General features: G+C 36.8%; 1 protein-coding gene across 3 annotated transcripts in view; it reads left to right on the top strand.

The window, feature by feature from the left end:
* The first annotated feature begins 14,476 nt into the window (after positions 1–14,476).
* Positions 14,477–18,982, top strand: part of LOC131162460 (kinesin-like protein KIN-7C, mitochondrial) — a 104,280-nt gene continuing 99,774 nt past the window's right edge. For all 3 annotated transcript variants that reach the window (XR_009138818.1, XR_009138817.1, XM_058118958.1), the window contains exons 1-4: positions 14,477–14,935; positions 15,046–15,143; positions 15,551–15,640; positions 15,901–15,953. Coding sequence is in view for 1 of the 3 variants with exons in the window: in XM_058118958.1 (XP_057974941.1) it covers positions 14,685–14,935; positions 15,046–15,143; positions 15,551–15,640; positions 15,901–15,953 (492 nt within the window). In the remaining 2 variants the exon portion in view is untranslated. The remainder of the gene's footprint in view (positions 14,936–15,045; positions 15,144–15,550; positions 15,641–15,900; positions 15,954–18,982) is intronic.

Raw genomic sequence — 18,982 nt, 5'->3', positions numbered from 1 at the left:
CAGTCTAAAATTGGGCCGGCTCATTTTGTTTGAACAAAGAGGCCCTATATTAAATATAAATCGAGTCAACCCGTTCTTTTAAAAAAATCGAAAGAAGCCATGTTTTTTTTAATCTCGATGAGCTAACCCATTTTTTTAAAAGTCCAAGTTAGGCCCTGGTTTTAGAATTCAAATTGGGTCGATCCCTATTTTGAAAAATAAAATCAGGCCCTATTTTAAAAGGAAAAGTGGGTCGGCCCATTTGTTTTAAATTGAGTTGGGTCGGTCCTATTTTGAAAAGGAAATCCTGGCTCATTCAAAAAAAAAAAATTCAAGCCTATTTGAATACCCAACCCCATTTGAAATCAACCCCGAGGCCCACGATTGTGAATCCCCAAAGCCTACTAATGATCCCCATGTGCGGTCACGTGACCCACCTGGACTCATCCAAGCCCCTCAACTCACTAAGGGTTGACTCAGGTGAGTCAACCCTCCTCTAACCCACCGAGTTGAGGCAAGTCCACTCGTCTCCGACCTCAGTCCCTTGGCTATGCCCTAATCTCGATCAAAGTACTTGGAATCATCAAAACCAACAATCACACTCAGGTCGTCGCCCAAATAACACGCAACATTTAGAATGACTAGTATTCACCACACACGCCCATCCAATCAAACAAACAAAAAAAAAAATGAAAGAAAAAAACAAAAAGAAAAGAAGGGATTTAGAGGTACTTAGCTTTCTGCCACGTCTTCAACCATCCAAGCAGACCCTAGTTTGAACTTAAATCTAAAATCACAAACTGCAGCTTCTTGGAGAAAGAAGGAAACTGTGAAAGAGGAACCTGAAAGGATGTGTTTTACAATCTTAGGAAGAGAGTCTCTAGGGGTAGTGAGTAAGGTAAAGCTGTAGGAAATCAGAGGAGTTGAAGGATGTTAGAAGGATTAGAGGGTTCGAGATTTAGGGCTTCGAAGAGAGGTTTAGAGATCTAGGGTTCATCGAAGGCTCAGGTCAGTAAGAGAGGTCCTAAGGGTGTTAGGCTTCAGATCCATGGATATTGAGGGAAAAGAGGAATAGAGAGGATAACATAAGAAGAAACAAGAGAGTTCAGAGAGAGAGAGAGAATTCAAACAAGGGAGAGTGGAAAAGGGAGAAAGGAAAAAAAATTTTGTTTCAAAAGACTCGAGACCATGGGATGGGAGCACATGGTAGGATTCGATCCGTACAATCAAGGCGGTACATGGGGCGCTCTTTAGCCGTCGGATCTCCGGCCATCGTCAACAACTGAGATAACAAGTTTCAGTACATTCAATGCACGCAGACTTCCTTCATTGCTCACCTAGTGATGCGTGGCGAGATCTGGCTTCTCAAAATTGATGCCGACAGTGATTCATGAGGCACCGTCGGATTTTCATATTTCACAAACCCTCTAGATGACCCTGATCTCATCAATGATTGCTTCTCTGATGCACCCGGTGCCCACCGTTCTATCTTAGAGGAACATCAATGGCTCCTATTGCATGTGTCAGGAGCCATCATGAACCCCGCACTCCTCCTTCCTGGAGGCCCACACGTAGCCGACTTCGCCCCTTGGCATTTAATGCAACTCACGACCGTCAGATCCCTTCACTCACCAACGATCTAGATCGCTCCACATGAAGTGTTGTCAGCATTAAGCATCCTAGCACCCCCCATGGCCGTTGGGTCACCCCCTCATCGGATGGTCTAGATCATACCATAACGGTGATACACGCAGCTCACACCATCGCCCTCAATTCCCCACGCACATCAATGGTGGAGATTTCACAGTGCCAGGAGCATTTACTGCAATCAACACGCGTACCTTCCTTTATGATCCCCCTTTCGCATGGTGACACGTGGCCAACTAATCCCTCAAGTGATCGGCACGCCTCAAGTGCTCGTCTACCCGCCATCAGATTGTTCCTTGCGGAACGTCCCAGATTGAGCCACATGGCTTGATCCTCCTCCGCGTATGCCCTTCACCCATGCCATTAACAAGGGAAAGCATCTTTCCCCCTAGCCATTGGATTGTCTTCTCGAGGAATGGCCCTGATTACTCTAAGTCGGCCGCTCTTTCGGATCCAGCACCATTCTTGCACGTGATGTGACACATAACCATCGCCATTAAGGCTTACGCCCTTCACTTCTCAACCTTTCGATCCACTCCCTCCACGAACGGCCAGGATCAAACCACTCCACAAATCCATGCTACCATGCCATGCCCCACTCAACACATGACACGCATCTTGGCCCCAACCAGGCCTTGAACCAGTCTCCCTCAGATCAGTCAAAGTTTGACCAGTCTGTCCCCCTAAATCAGATTACACGGGTTCTTTTTTTTTTATTTTTTATTTTTAATATATATATTTCAATTAATTTCTTTTTAAAATGCACAAAATTCATAAAAAATACATGAAAATCCAGAAAAATTCCCAGAAAAATTTAAAATACCTCAAGGCTTTAAAATTGATCCATACTTAAGAATTTTGAAGGAAGATATAATAAAGGCTAAGAAAAGTTTCCAAAATGCTTTTTAAAGTTAAAAAGATGTTTTTGCATCCAAAAATCTCACAAAATTTCCAAAAAATATGTTTCTTTCACAAAATTCTAGAAAAACTCCAAAAATATTTTCAAACTTCAATTACTCATTGATTTCATCTTAATTTTATTACGTACTATTTTGAAGTTCGGGAAAATATCGAAAATCACAAAAACACTCTCACACTTGGAAAAATCACAAAAAATGTTTTTTAGGCTCAGAAAATCATTTTCATCCCTAACAAATTTCAAAAATCTCCCAGAATAGTATTTTCCTACGCAAAAAAACCTACAGATTTGAAAACCCCCGGGAGCGTATTTTGTACCATATTTTCTCAATTTTCCATCTCGATGATTGCAACAAAGGGCATAGACTCTTCGGAGTATTGGATTGCCCCAGTTCTGAGGGAATACTTATATAGTATTTTATTTTGTGCATTTTCTTCAATTTTTGAAAGGGAGTAATTTTCAAAGGCTTATTAGATTTATTTTGGGATAATTTTCAATTAATTTATTACCGTTCATAGGAACGGGCGCGCAAGGGGTGCTAATACCTTCCTCTCGCGTAACCGTACTCTCGAGTCCGACTCTGGTGACGCAGATCGATTCTACCCCTAATGGGGTAGCAATCAAGTGTTCTAACCGCACTTCAAAAGGTTAGTGGTGACTCCATCACACATTGTTTTCCACAAAAAATGCTTTTTCAAAATATACATCCATTTTTCCTAGTTCGCAGTCGCACCCATTTTTGCCAGAGTGGTTTTTTGGCTGGGTCCGAGACGTCGCGACAACCTACTGCATAATGCAAAATATTCATAACTTCAAAATTTAATTGGTGCATGTGTTTTTCATTATTACTCCACCTATTTGTAGGTCTTGGTTTGGTTTCACCATTTTCCACATTGGTTGGGAGAGTGTATCCATCTTGGATAACATCCCAATATTCAAATTTAAGGTTGTAGTTCGACACTTCGATCTATGTTTACTTTTTCAGCTTAACCATATTGAGATTCTACTACACCCTCTACTTTAACAGCGACAAGGTCACTATTGCATAAAATCGAATACACAACGGAATAACACAAGCATATATCGCAGCACTTAATGGTGAAAATACAGAACAACACAACTATGCAAATTATATGAAAGCAATAACAAAAGACACAAAGGATTACGTGGTTTAGCAATACCTACACCCACAGAAGCAATCGACGATATTTCTTACTATGTTGTGTCAAAGACATGAACAACCATTACAAATACAAAAGAAACAATTTTTATATAAAGTTCCCAGAGGTTCTCCCTCTAAATCCCCAACCAATTTAACGTCCCTGTTCAAAATTTGAAATATGCGCTGGGTTCCTGAGCCAAACCGTGGACGATTTGTAGACACACCGTTGACGTTTTTAGACAAAGAGCAAAAGCTTTTCGAAATTGGGCCAAACTGTCAACGATTATAGGGCTACTGTCGATGATTTCCCCTGCTAACACCAACATCTTGATTTTTACCATGGTTTTTGTTTGTGCATGTCTTCCACTCAGTATATGAGCCACATATGACATCAATATCCACCTTGGCGAATATACGTCTCTTAGGAAAAACTAAAAACATAAACCTGCTACTCCACCTTGACCTTGGGACATTAGGTTAGGACCGTCTCACTTCTAGAAACTGGTTACATTCAGCAAGTCCAAGCAATGCTTGAACTTATCCGTGGTAACCGACTTCATCAAGATATCCATTGCGTTCTCAGAAGTGTGAACTTTCTCAAGTACAAGTTCACCTGAAGAAATCAACTCTTGGATCCTATGGAACTTTACATCTATATGTTTGGTTCTAGCATGATACACGTGATTCTTCGCCAAATAGATGACACTTTAACTATCGCAATGTAGCTTAACTCCACCTTGTTGTATGCCCAGCTCATTGACTAAACTAGTAAGCCACAACACTTCTTTTTGCAGTTTCGGCAACTGCCATATACTCTGACTCAATGTTGATAATGCCACCAGAGATTGTACCATAAACCTCCAACAAATAGGTCCTCCTACAAGGATAAACACATACCTTGTTGTAGACCTCTTGTCATCAAGCTCCCTTGCATAATTTGCATCAACAAATCCCATAACTGACGAATCACTCTGTTGTTTGCCGAACATGATGCCATAATGAGAAGTACCCCCTAAGTATCTAAAAAACCATTTTACGACATCTCAATGTTGTCTACCTAGATTTGAAAGAAACTTACTCACCACATTGACTGCATATGCCACTTCCGGTCTTGTGCATACCATGACATACATAAACACCCACAACACTAGTATAGGGGACCCTTGACAAGTCCCATATATCATCATCCATCCTTGGGCATTGAGTGGTAGACAAGTTAAAGCGATTCGCTAAAGGTGTACTTACAAATTTTACACCAGCAATGCTAAACCTTTCTAACACCTTCTCTACGTAACCGCTCCGAGTCCCAGCGAATCTCGATCCCAAGTATCTTTTTGGTTGTACCAAGATCTTTCATGTCAAACTCTTTATTCAACATAGTCTTCAACTGATTTACCGTAGTTACGTCCTTCGCAACAATTAGCATGTCATCAACATAAAACAATAAGAAAATGAGAGAACCATCGTCAAGTTTTTTCACATACACGCAAAAATCATACTTACATCTTTTGTAGCCTATTCGAATTATATAAGAATCAAAATTTTTGTACCATTGCCTCAGAGACTATTTCGGGCCGTAAAGAGACTTATTCAGTTTACAAACTAAATGCTCCTACCCGAGTTGAGTGAATCCTTCTAGTTGTACCATATAGATCTACTCCTCCAAATAACCATGGATAAATGTTATCTTCATGTCCATTGTTCCAAATGCATATCATTAGTGTGTCACTAATCCGACACTACCCTGATGGAAGCAGTGTGTTTGACCACAGGTGAGAAGATTTCATCATAATCTACTCTTTTCTTCTGTGAGTACCCCTTTGCTACTAACCATGCCTTGAAATTCTCTCATTCCTTTTCTGATATTGCTTCTTTCTTCCTATATACCCACTTGCAACCTATCGCCCTCTTCCCATATGGAAGCCTAGATTCAGCCTGAATCGACGATCGAAGGTCACTACGGTGTTTTAGGGAAGATTCTCTACACATCTAACAGATCAATTTTCTAAGCTAGGCTTTTTGGGAAAAGCTCCTAAATTGAGGTATGAGTTAGGATTCTCAATTTTGAGTTTTTAAAAGTTTATTTAAGGTTTATAAGTTGAGAAAATGTAGAAATAGTAGTTTATTTGGGATTTATTTAATTAAACAAGGGATTTTGAACTAGGTTCCTCATGAGCATCACAGGCATCAATTTAGGATACCTATTGGCATAGTTCAAGGATTCAAGTAAGGGGAAATTATATATTAAACCAGGTTTTCATGAATTAAATAAAAATGGACAATGTTATATATATGAATATATGTTTTCATGTACGTATAAAATGTCAACCATGTAAATTATGTCTTCTGAGCTTAGGGCTGCTTATTTAACTATGTATATGTGAAAATGAACCGATGAAAGTGGAAAATATTTTCATGATAATTATGTAAGAAATGAAGGTATATTTTCAGTATATAAACGTTAAATGTTGGTTGGCTTATTTTACAGGTAATGTATGAATTTTACTGTAAAATTGTGTGGTATAAGTTGATGGTAATGCAGTGTAAGCATATGTTATATGTATGAGATGCAAGCTATGTAAGAAATGCATTGATAATGAAATGTCATAAGGATTATGTTGCTTGTGTTTGATAGTGCAACCATGTATACAATGACAACTAAAAGGAGTTATAGACTAAATGATAATAGCTAAAAGGAGCTGTGTTAGCAGATTTAGTGCATATCTATGTGGACTAATTGATGTAGAGCTAAAAGGAGTTGTAGTACGAATGAATGAAATGAAAATAAAATGATATGGAAATGTGAATGAAATGGATATGAAATGTGAAATGTGAACGATGTAAAAGGGTGAAAGGCTACATAAAGTAAAATGCTATGAAATACTAAAGTTATGAACATAAACATATATGGATAGTTGAATAATGACAGACTGAATAATGTATTAGGGTATTATCAGTATATATGTTAGTAGAACATGTTACGTTAGGGCGGGGCAAACTATTCGCCTGAGGGCTTGCTAAGAAAGGTGAGTGCACTAGTAGTATCAGATGTAGCAATAGGCTGCATAACGCAAAGGGAAACTATTTGTATGGGCGGGTAGATTTTCCTATTCTCAGAGGCCTTCGCTAGTAAACTTTTGTATGAACTATGTGAGTACGATTACTCGAGGGCTTACCGAGTAAGGTGAGTGTCTGGTATGCTTCAGTTGTGACATTTGGGTTGCCTAATGTATCAGAGCATAAGAGTGCTACTTGTATGGGTGGGTAATCATCCCTATTATTGGGTAGTCTCGTGGGTAAACACTTTACGTGTGTATGATTAGGTTTAGAAAATGATTTCAAAATTATGATAGTAGTTTGCAAATGATATTAATTTGTTATTTATGAATCTCATGTTGGTCACAAGCTGTTTTAATATATATTGTTTCTTCCCTTACTGAGATGTGTCTTACCCAAATACAAATTTATATTTTCAAGACCACCATGAGATCGAGCTTAGAGAGCTTGAGTTGGATGTAGCAGTTTTAGGGTTATAGAAAGAGAAAGGGTATAAACATTTTGATGATTTTTGGGGATGTATATAAGTTATGTTTTGTGTTTTATGTTTTAAGTTTTATGGAAAATGGTTGGTTGTGAATACTAGACGTGTAGGCTATGTTTTGGAGATATGTATATATGAGAGTACAGGTGATGAATCATTATTATGGATTATGGATAGAATTAGTAAACTCTGGTATTTATTTTTATAATTGAGGATCATAGTTATATTTTTATTTTTGGGGTCATAGAAAGAGAAAGGGTATAAACATTTTGATCGATACACATTCTCATTGTCCCATCTTTCTTTTTCACAAAGAGTACTGGTGCTCCCTAGTGTGACACACTGGGCCTGATAAATCCTCTGTCCAACAATTATTGCAACTGTTCTTTCAATTCTTTCAATTCTGTTGGTGCCATTATATTCGGAGCCTTAGAGATCGGTGCCGTTCATAGAAATAGATCAATTGCAAACTCAACTTCACGATCATGAGGCAATCCCGACAATTCATCTGGAAACACATTAGGAAAATTCCATACTATCGGGGTATCTTCCAACTTTAATTCCTATACCGACATTTCTTTCACACAAGCCAAGTACCCTTGGTATCCATTTAGAAGCAATCTCCTTGCCTGAATAACTGATAACATCTGTGGCGAAGAGCGCACACACGTCCTAACGAATCAGTATTCCTGCTACCGTGGAAGTCTGAAAACTACCTCTTTCTTATAGCAAACCCTCCTACACACTGTTATGGTCCCCATCAGTGCAGCGATTGATAAATCAACGTCTAGTGGATGTGCCTCTATCCCGCACAATTTAACAAACTCCCGAGCCACAAATGAATGTGTCGCCATTGAATCAAACAAAATAACCGCTTTATATGAAAAAACATAAATGATACTTGTCACCACATCGCTTGCCACCTCTGCATCTCCCGGGTTTAGTGCATAAACCCATGTTGGGGTGGTATCCCTTTGCCGGTCGCCTCGAGGTGTTGGGTAGTTTCCTCAGTACGGTCTAGGGGCAGGTGCATTGCTCGTTGGCACATGACAATCTAGCGCCATGTGGCCTGGCCGACCGCATCGATAGCAAGTGACTACCCTAACTCGGCACTCTCTTTAATGCCTTCTGTAGCATCGAGGAAAAGTAGGGGGTGTTGGATTACCCTGAGGAACTCAGTGTCCCCTTACCTACCACTGGCTCACATCATATCTCCTCCACTGCCCCTAACTAGTGCTTACTTGAAATCCAAGAAGCGTTAGCCTCTTTCTCTAACTCTGCACTCCTGTGCCCCTCAGTCGACTGGTCTCTGCTACGGTGGCTTTATCCACCAACTCTGAAAAATCCTGCACCTGTAGAACCGTCACTTGCTCATACACCTCTATCACATTCCTTTCTCAAGCCTTTGTGTCTTCCTAAACTCATCGGGGATCATAAATGGGGCAAAACGGGACAGCTCCACGAACTTAGCAGCATATTGTGGCACTATCAGATGTCCCTATGTTAGAATTAGAAATTCCTCCATATTAACATCTCTAACGGAGGCAGGGAAGTAGCGATTGAAGAAAATCTCTTTAAAACATCCCCAAGTCAAGGCTACTGGTACTAACTTTTGCTCCTCCAATAGTTTCACCGTTGTCCACCATCACTCAACCTCCCCTGTCAGCTTGAATGTGGTGTAGAGAACTCTTTGCGCATCAGTGCAGCGTAGTACTGTCAGGATCTTTTCAATCTTCTGCATCCAGTTCTCTACCATAATCGGATTGGCACTTCCTGAAAAAGCCAGGGGATTCAACCGGGTGAACTGCTCTATGGTACAACCCTGGTCTACTGATGGGCAACCCTACTCCCTAAAACTCTATGCTATCTCAGTCATAGCTTATTGAGCAACACTACACAGGACCTTATCTGAGTCACCGGCACTCGAGCTGGAAGCCCCCATATGGCTACCACCTCCCGCGTTCACGCTATTATTCCCAAGATCCATCATGAAAATAAGACAAAAACAATTTTAAAATTCCAATTGCTTAACGTAATGGTACTATTATCTAATTAAGAAAATAATTTAACATTTCCCACACTTTTTATAAACCTTAATATACAAATTAGACACAAAATCGTCGATGGTTTAGCCCCAAAGTTCCCCTTCACTAATCCTTTTTCTTTATATATTCACTTAACCATTTCAAGGACCAAACCTCTAATCCAAGAAATTTTGACCTGTCCAACCCACTAATGTCTCAAGTTTCAGTCCCTCTGCACAGAAACAAAAATTGTCAATGGTTTGCCGTAATTTTCCTGAAATCGTCGTTGTAAGAAAATCATAGAAGACCGTCAACAGATTCTTGCTTCTAGGTTTCGAAACCAAAACTCAAGACTTTATTTAACTTCCAATAATAACTTGCTAGATTTCTAATCTACCCATTTCCTACCCTCATCAAGATCCATTCCTATACTATGGTATTTTTATCCGCTGGAGTCTGCATAACCTAACAACCTAAGCTTTGATACAAAACTGTCACGATCCAAAAATCCTGTTATATATTTACTTTTTTTTCCATATATTAAGCTTTGATACCACAATAACAATAATAATACTGGGAATACACTTATACATGTTTACATTCCATCTATGCAGCGGAAAACATAACACACCTAATTTTTATATACAATACCAGAGTACTAGAGTCTCCAAAAATATACTTATAAACTCTAAAAAATCCATAAGTTATCCCAAGGGTTATACAAACATATCCCTAGTCCCAAAAATAAAATGTATCCTAAACTATGGTAATCTAAGCCTCCTTTATCTCGGAGCTCACTCCACCTGACGTCCTGGATTTTCTGAAATGTTTAAAATTCTTGGGGTGAGATACCTCTTAGTAAGTGGGGATAAATTATTATCTGTGTGTGGCAAATGAGTTTTAGTGTGTCATAACACATTCATTTAATAATTATTTTAATCTATAAATCATGAAAACTATACTCATAACCATACATATAAATATATACATTCGCAACCATATATTTATTTCTCCAAAACATACTCATGCTTAATAAATTTCCTAGTGTACAAAACACATCATGTCTATCAATGTATAATCATTTGAGTCTACCATGTTTGTAATGAGGAACCACCCTGAGGACATTCATATCACTGTCATGTAATCACCCCACATGACTAGGTTGTGTTGTTCGAAGGCGGAATTTAACCATGGCTGGCCTACCAAGTTAAGTCAAAATACCTCGTTTGTAGTACAATTGGCCCACCGCAGCCTGGTCTAGACCCAGGGGCAGTTAACATCTCTCTACAGGCCCAATCGACTTCCAATACCAATACTCTCCCCAAGCAGTGTGGTTGCACTAACTCAATCACTAGCTACGGTACCGTGCTCTCATATACATCACTGGTCCATCAGGTTTTCATTTCCATAACTCAATATATATATATATATATATATAAATATAATATCATTTCTATCATTTCATTTCCCAGTATAAGATTGTCAATATACATATTTTAATATCAAATCATATCTCATCATTTCACAATATTTGTCACATTTTCAATATTCCCTCATAAATCTGTATAAATCTCATTTCATCATAAAATATTCTCACGTAAGTATTTTATGGTAATCAAAACCATTTCTCATGCCACACAAATTTTTAGTAATATTTTATAATATAATATTTACCCAGAAAAATAAATGATAATCCAAAATCACTGTTTTTGTATGCCTGATAAGTCAGAGAATTACATATAATAATATTTTCATAATCGCATGCTTTAAAGTAATCAGTTAATTTCCAAAGGAAATTCCTGACATAACTTATTTCCCTTACCTATTTATTGAGACTGTGCCTGTAAGGATCCTAAAATGATGTTTACGGCGTTCAGAGCACAAACCATGTAACCACATATTTTAGTTCATTAAGCTAAATCCCATAATATTTTCCATCCTAACATTCTAAGCTCACACACTCTCATTAACCAGTTAAACTTTAAAAACAACAAGCATAAACCATTTTCCTTACCTTAACTTTGGAGTGGTACCTAGGATCCTTAAAACACAAATTTGCCATGGTTAAAGTGACGAGGATCAAACCTAGGATCTTGTAGTTGTGTCTGATCATCAATTTGGGGAAGATTTGAGGGAGAGGGAGAGAGAGAGAGAGAGAGAGAGAGAGAGAGAGAGAGAGAGAGAGAGAGAGAGAGAGAGAGGGAGAGAGGAATGAGTTTAACCTAAAAAAAAATGAATTGAAATCTATTTATAAGTTTTTGACCCACAACAAAATTGTCGACAGTTTCCTGAAACCGTCAACGATTTGGTTTTTAACCAAATCTTAATTCTACTATTTTACCCTTACTCGGCTACGGTGACACAAAATTGTCAACAGTTTTCTGAGCTCCACCAAGACAGTTGACGGTTTGGCCTATGCCAAACCAAATTATAATTTTTCTTACTTCTTCTTCTTCTTCTTCTTTTTCTTCTTCTTCTTATTATTATTATTATTATTACTATTTTTCAGATCTCTATAGCTTATCTTTTACTTTATTAATTGATGAGATTACTAAAAATATCTAAAATGAGATCCCTTGGTGTATGTTATTTGTAGATGATAGTGAGGCGATCGATGCGATGATAATAGGAGCGAAGTGAAGTCTAAGTTAGAACTTAAGAGAGCCACATTAGAGTGTAAAGGGTTTAGGATAATTAGAATAAGACAGGGTATGTGAAATGTAATTTTAGTAATGTAAGAAGTAGCAATTGAGAGAAAGTTAAACTAGATAATCAAGGGATAAATAACACTTATATATTTAGAATTCTTTGATCTATTATGCAAGGTGAATGGGAAATTGATGAGAACGCAATTCATAAATTTAAGATAGGTTAGGTAAAATGGAGAAGTGTGTTAGGTGTGTCGTGTGATTGTAAAATACCCTTAAAATTGAAAAGAAAATTTTATAAGATGACTATAAAGGTCAACTATACTTTATGGTTCAGAATGCTGGCAATTAAGAAACAACATGTATAAAAAAGGAAAATTTTTGAAATGCATATATTAAGGTGGATGCGTGGTTTAACATTAAAAGATAAACTATGAAATGATTATATACGCAATAATTTAGGCATAACACTAGTTGAAAATAAGATATGTAATAAGTGACTTAAATTGTTTGGACATTTGAAACACGAGCCTAGTAGAACACGTGTGAGGAGGAGTGAGTTAGTTATGATTTTTGACATGAAAAGGGGTAGACTTAAAACAACTTAGAAAAAGGTAGTTAGGAATATTTAATAGCTATTAATCTAGTAGAGGAGAATGCTTTGAATTGGTGAAAAAGGATTCATGTGCTTAGTGGGACTTAAGGCTTGTTATTGTTGTTGTTCTATTTAGATTTTTTTTTTTTTTTTAAGTTAGGCCTATAAAAGGCATGCTCTTTATATTAGTGGGATTTTATAATGTTGGTATTTGTGAGTATACACAAAATCAAACTTATTGAGTAATCGTGAAGGTAGTGCACACAATAATTATATGTACCAAAATATATTCTTTATAGATGTAGAATCAATTTTAAGAATAATAATCTTTCCATGTCTTAACTTATGATAAACACCTTTCTTCTTATTATTTTGATTATATTTATTTTTTTCTTTAATTAATTTTCCAACAAAGCATCCCTCAACCCTAATAGAGTTTTTGGCATGTGAATTTGGCTCTAATGCTTATAAGCATCCTTATGTTCTCATATGAAGTTTTGATGATTCAACTAAGCACATGAGCACCCGTATAAATTTTGAAATATTTATACGCTTAGAAGAGGTAAGGTTTGTGTCAAATTTCAAAGGAGGATAGTTCTTGTTACTTTCATTTCAATGCATTTTGATTTTGAGAAAAGAAATGCATCTTAATTTTAACTAAACAATGAAAAGTTGACAATAAAAATAAAATAAAATAAAATTTTAAAGGTCAAACAAGTTGTCAAAATACTAATTCAGAGTGCAACAACACACAAAAATTCATTTAATAAAACAATATTGATTTTGTCAATTGTTCTTTAGTTATTCAAATAGTGTAGAAGAAAAAAATATTCTTATTTTCTTTCATTTTCCTGTAGTTATACGAATATTATATTGAAGTGATGTAGTTTTTTCTTTTTCTTTTTTATTCCCCTTTATTAACATTCTGTTTGAAACTTGAAAAATATTACAAAATAAAAACAAACAAATTACTTTTTTACATTTCATAAAAGATATATATATATATATATATAACTAATAAATAAAAAAATTAATCTTATTCAAGATTTTGAAATAAAATTCTTGATAAAAACTGAGGTTACACAAATTAGAGTTTTGTTTTTGTTTTACTTAACCTCTTCGACCATTTGAACACAACATTAGAGAAGAAATGGTAAATTAACACAACATTAGAGAAGAAATGGTAAATTTAGGGGCCGTTTGGTATCATTGTCAAAAATTAGAAAAAAGAAAACTAAAACTAGAAATAGAAACTAAAAACCAGCAACCTGTTTAGTTAACATTTATAAAATTAAATAAGTTTAAAATTAAATTTTTAAAAAAATGTCCATTTTCATATTTAAGTCGACTAATATTATAAAAATATGATTAAAATAATAAAATTACAAATAATACACATTAAACAAAACTACTACAATAAAAATAAAATTTATTACAATTATTTTACTTAATTGTTCTACTTTCAAATTTTACTTTACAATAAAAATTTTATTAGACATGCAATTGAAAAATAGTCAAAGCATTTTGTAATTGTCTTTATTATTATTTTTTAAAATTTATTTATATGTTTGTTTTAATTATTTTTAAATTTAAATGATCATTTAATTTTAATTTTAATATAAAAGTGAATAAAATGAATAATTGAATCCAAAAGAATTATTATAAAATTTAATTTTTTAGAAAATAGCTGAAAATCAGTAATAAAAATAAATAATAAAAATTGATAATATCAATAAATATATTTTTATAATCTGTTTTTTTACAGTAAAAAATAAAAATTGAAAACAGGAAATAGTGATATACCCTTATAATTATAAATACGGAAAAAGAAAAAAAAATGCAAAACCGAAGTATTTGCAAGTTACCCTGTCCGAATTTCAAGCGCGCGGAGGCATTATGCTCCGAAATTCGAGTTGTCCGTGATTTGAATTTTCAAAAATCAGCACTCACCAGCACAATGGTGTCGTGACTTGCGACATCCCTTCGGAACAACACAACGACGCATGAAGACAGCTCGACGATGGCAGAGCTAAAAAAACAAAACAAAATACAAAGCTTGCTTTGGAGGGAGGGAACAATGCCCGAAGCCGGCACGTTCGCCGGCATGTGAGTCTGTGACCTCCACCTCCACCCTCTCCGCCTTTCCTTCTGCTGTTTCTGTCGGAGAGTATGTCCGCTTCTGGTTCAAGGTCCCAGAGGTCGTCGACCGGCGTCTCGCCGTTCCGGTCACGGAAGCCGCCGGCGTCGAAGAACGGAGGACGGCCGGCCACTCCGTCTTCGTCGTCGACTTCTAGAGCCCCCTCGAAGCTCTCTGTTTCTCCGACGACCTCGGCCAGCCCGTCGACACCGGCCGTGGACCGTCCTGATTATAGCACGGCTAAGGAGAATGTGACGGTCACGGTCAGGTTTCGCCCCCTCAGGTTCGCTTTGATGCTTTTGCTGTCTGTGGTTGAACTTGGAAGACGGTGATTGGTCTGTTATTTAGCTGTTGGTGACTGTTGGGACTTGAGTTTTCTAATGTTTTTACCAGCACCCGGGAGATTAACAAAGGGAACGAGATAGCTTGGTATGCTGATGGAGATTACTCGGTTCGGAATGAGAACAATTCCTCCACTGCTTATAGTTTTGGTTTGTTGCTCTTACCCCTTTGCTGCCGCGTATTTCATTTTGATACTTAGCATCTTTTAAGCGCCTTTTGCTTTCAACTGTTAAAATGATGGGAATTTTTTTCTTTCGAAAGTAAAATGTAGTTCCAAATTGCTACCAAACGGTATCTTTTAACTCTTTAAGATGCACATTTTTGTTATATCAATGCTAGTTGGCTAATTGCCCTGTCTTGATTGTTCTAAGAACCTCCATTCAATCACAATTTGGTCAGCTGAAAAATGCACTTAACATGCCTTATGGTAATTAGGGCCACATTTGAGCATCCTTATTTTTGCTTTGCTAAAAGTGAGGTCTCTAATTCTTGCCCAATTCTTTGAGGTAATTTTCCTAGTTTTCCATGTAATCTGCTAAAATTTATCTGGCTGCAGATAGAGTGTTTGGTCCAGCTTCAACAACTCGTCATGTGTATGATATTGCTGCTCAGCATGTTGTAAGTGGTGCCATGGAAGGAATTAATGGTAATCATTTTTTCTTTTTTGATATAGTTAGAGGTGTATGCATTCGTTGTGGATTGGGTGATTTAAATGTAAATTGAAAGAGGAATGTAAGTAAATTACTGATATTATATTTCTTTGCTTTATCCAAAATAAAGACATTTAAGTTCTTATTTGAAACAATAATTCTATGGCTCACCTTTCGAATACTTCTCCTTTTACAAATCTAGGATTTTGTCTTAGTCTCTTAGGATTAGGATGTTACATTCTTGATCTTTTTGCAGGTACAGTAATGGCATATGGCGTTACTAGTAGTGGGAAGACTCATACAATGCATGTAAGTTGCTCCTATACTTTTATATTTATTGTTCCACTGGATGCATGCATAATAATATATTCAAATATTCATTTGGCCAAATAGGGATGCACTGATAATTGTTCTCAACCAAAAGCCTGTGAGGAGGGTTGATTTTTGACAAACTAAGCTTAGATTAGCAGACTATTTATCCAATCTGGGTTGTGTACTTGGCTGATTTAAGAAATTTATTAACTTGAATTTGAATCGTAGAAAATTCATTATTCTCAGATTTGTTCTAACAATTTGATTCTGATTGCTCAACGTGGATGTTGGATGGGATTCTTCATACTTGGAAGAGGAAATGTCAGAACTGTCTTAAATGTCAGTTTTGGCTTCCTTTGTCTATTTTGCTAGCTCAAGATCCAAAGTAAAATCCGGAGACTTAGTCTGCTTGCAAAATGTTCTGCAAATTGTATTTAATTTGACCTAATGCGAGAAAACTTTTCATCTCTAACATTTGCTGCCTCATTTATAAACCTTCAAGGGAACGGCTTCTGGTTGAGAGTTCAAGTCGAATAATTCTTAAAAATGATATCGCAGCAGCCAAATGCCTGCTACTTTTATTATTTCTTTGGTCAGAAAATTTAACTTGCCCTTTCTAGTTCTTTGCCCAACAACTGATGTCTTTGAACTGGTGTTTAGGCAGCGATTTCAATGCTATTAGGTATTTATCTGAAAAGCTTATGGGCTCCAAAGTTATTTCCAGCATGTGAGGGTTTGATAAGATTTTTTTTTGGAAAAATATAATCTGTGAGATATTCCCTTCTTTAATGCAGAGTTTATGTGGCTTGGTGCTGGGTTTTTACCTTAAAGTGGGGGACACTTCTCCTAATCTATGTCTCGAGACTCTGTCGAGGGTGGCATCTAACCACTGTCATGACATTATTGGTTTCAATCCTGTTTGGTAGGGTCCCACTCCTTTTGAATTTGAAAATATGTGGTTGTCTCATCCTTCTTGTGTCCAATTGATTAAGTATTCATAGGAAGAGTGTATTGCTGAGGGATGGGAAGGTTTTTGTTTCATGAAGAAGTTGAATTTTGTTTAGGAAAAGTTGAACGCCTTGTATGTCAATTCGTGTGAAAATGAAAAGAGATCTTGGAGGAAATTGAGAGTCTAGATGGGCTAGAGGAAGAGGGCCCTCTTCATGAAGAATTGGCTACTAGAATGGTTTAACTTTTGAGTGAGTTCGATGTAGTTGTTCTGAGAGAAGAGTTTAATAGGAGACAGAAAATTAGATTAAAATGCATTAGGGAAGGGAATTATAATACTAGGTTTCATAGGTTAGCAAATGATAGGAGAAAGAAGGACTTTACTAAGGAGTTGGAGGATGAAGGGGGTTCATAATTCATGTTGCTAAAGATCATGTGGTTGTTGGTGAGGAAATTAGTTTCATTGGTCACTTTATATGGAGGAGGTAAATGATTGGCATATTATAGAAGGGTTAGAATGGTGTTCGAATTTTGAGAATAATGCTTTATGGCTGGAGAGACCGTTTGAGGAGGAGGAAGTAAAGAGAGTTGTTTTTGGGATGGAAGAGGAGAAGGCTCTATGTGGCTTGACGGTTTTTCCATGACCTCTTTTTTATGGTTTGAAAAGTGATCTCATGGAAGCTTTTAGTGATTTTTTTTTTGATAGGAAGGAGTATTAATTCAATGATTCTACTTTTGTTATACCCATGTGACTCACTCTAAAAACCTTAGAGAATAACTCCCAAGTATAAGAGTGTCACCAAGTAGTATTAGGGAAGTCCCTAAGTCATTTCCACATGGAACGGTATGTTTAAGTTCCAAATTTAACTATTATAAAAAATAAAGGAGAATTAAACACTACGGCTAATTAAAATATTATTTACAGTGAAACGGGGTTTTTGGGCATAACCCAAAGATGGTTTGTTCTTCTTTTGTATGGGATTGATAAAATGTGTACTCAATGAACTAAAGGAATTTAAAATGCAGTGTGTTTATAAACCCAAGTGAGAAGCGGAACACAGCTACATAACAAGTTTAGGATTTATGCTCCGATGCCCTTGACACTAATATTACTCGTCCCTAAATTAGAGGAATTTGAGGACGTGTGTTGAATGAATTATGGTTATTTTTATTGAAGGAGCTAAACCATAATCATCAACATCATCTAATCTACCTATTTCCAACAATAAATGGCAAAGTATAATGCTTATGCTCTAAGGGGCATTTTTTCAAACACCTTGTGTGCACCTTGTAATTGGACTAGGTTCTAATGTCCTTAAGTTGTAAAACAGCCATAAACACAAATCAAATCAGCAAATTACACAAAACAAATGCTACAAATTAACCCAACAATAACTCATTCAAAAACAATAAACTAAATGGATACTAAAAATAAAGGAACGAGCTAATCCAACCATGAATCATTCAAAACAATAAAGTGCATGACAATAAAAATAAAGGAGCAATTCAATCAAACAATAGATTATTCAAAACAATAAATTAAAATGGGCATTAAAAATAAAGAAACAAAAGGAGAGAGGTAAGAGAGGTAAGAGAGGGAAGAGAGAAGAGGAAGAAGAAGAGAGGAACAATTCCAGCCTTTGGCCGAACCCCCCACACTGCTGCTGTATATTTTTTCTTTTGTTCTGCGCACAGCTGCAGCTTTTTCTCCCAGCCACTTTCCTGCATATTTTGCACGGCAAAGTCCCGCTGCTCTCCCTCGTCAGACCCTATTTACATCCCTTTTTATAATAACCTAACAGCTCTCTCTTCAATCCGTGCATGGGCCCCCATCATTGCATGGGCCATGCAATTTATTTCACACAGCCCATGGCCGCACGCATGCTGTCCTAGCAGCCCTGCCCTCTTCTTTATTGTTCTTCCAATTCCAATCATCCAGCTCCTCCAGCCTTCTCCCTGTTGCTGCCTCCTATTTCCCTAATGCATGGCTGCCTTCACCTTTTCTCCTCACACATGCACGCACCCATTTTAAATCTGCGCATGGCCCATGCACCCATCTCCACGGCTGTTCCCACAGC

Source organism: Malania oleifera, chromosome 8 (genome assembly GCF_029873635.1).
Source record: "Malania oleifera isolate guangnan ecotype guangnan chromosome 8, ASM2987363v1, whole genome shotgun sequence".
Taxonomy (NCBI): Eukaryota; Viridiplantae; Streptophyta; class Magnoliopsida; order Santalales; family Ximeniaceae; genus Malania; species Malania oleifera.
Note: the sequence above shows the minus strand (reverse complement) of the source record. Positions and strands in the feature narration are given on the sequence as shown.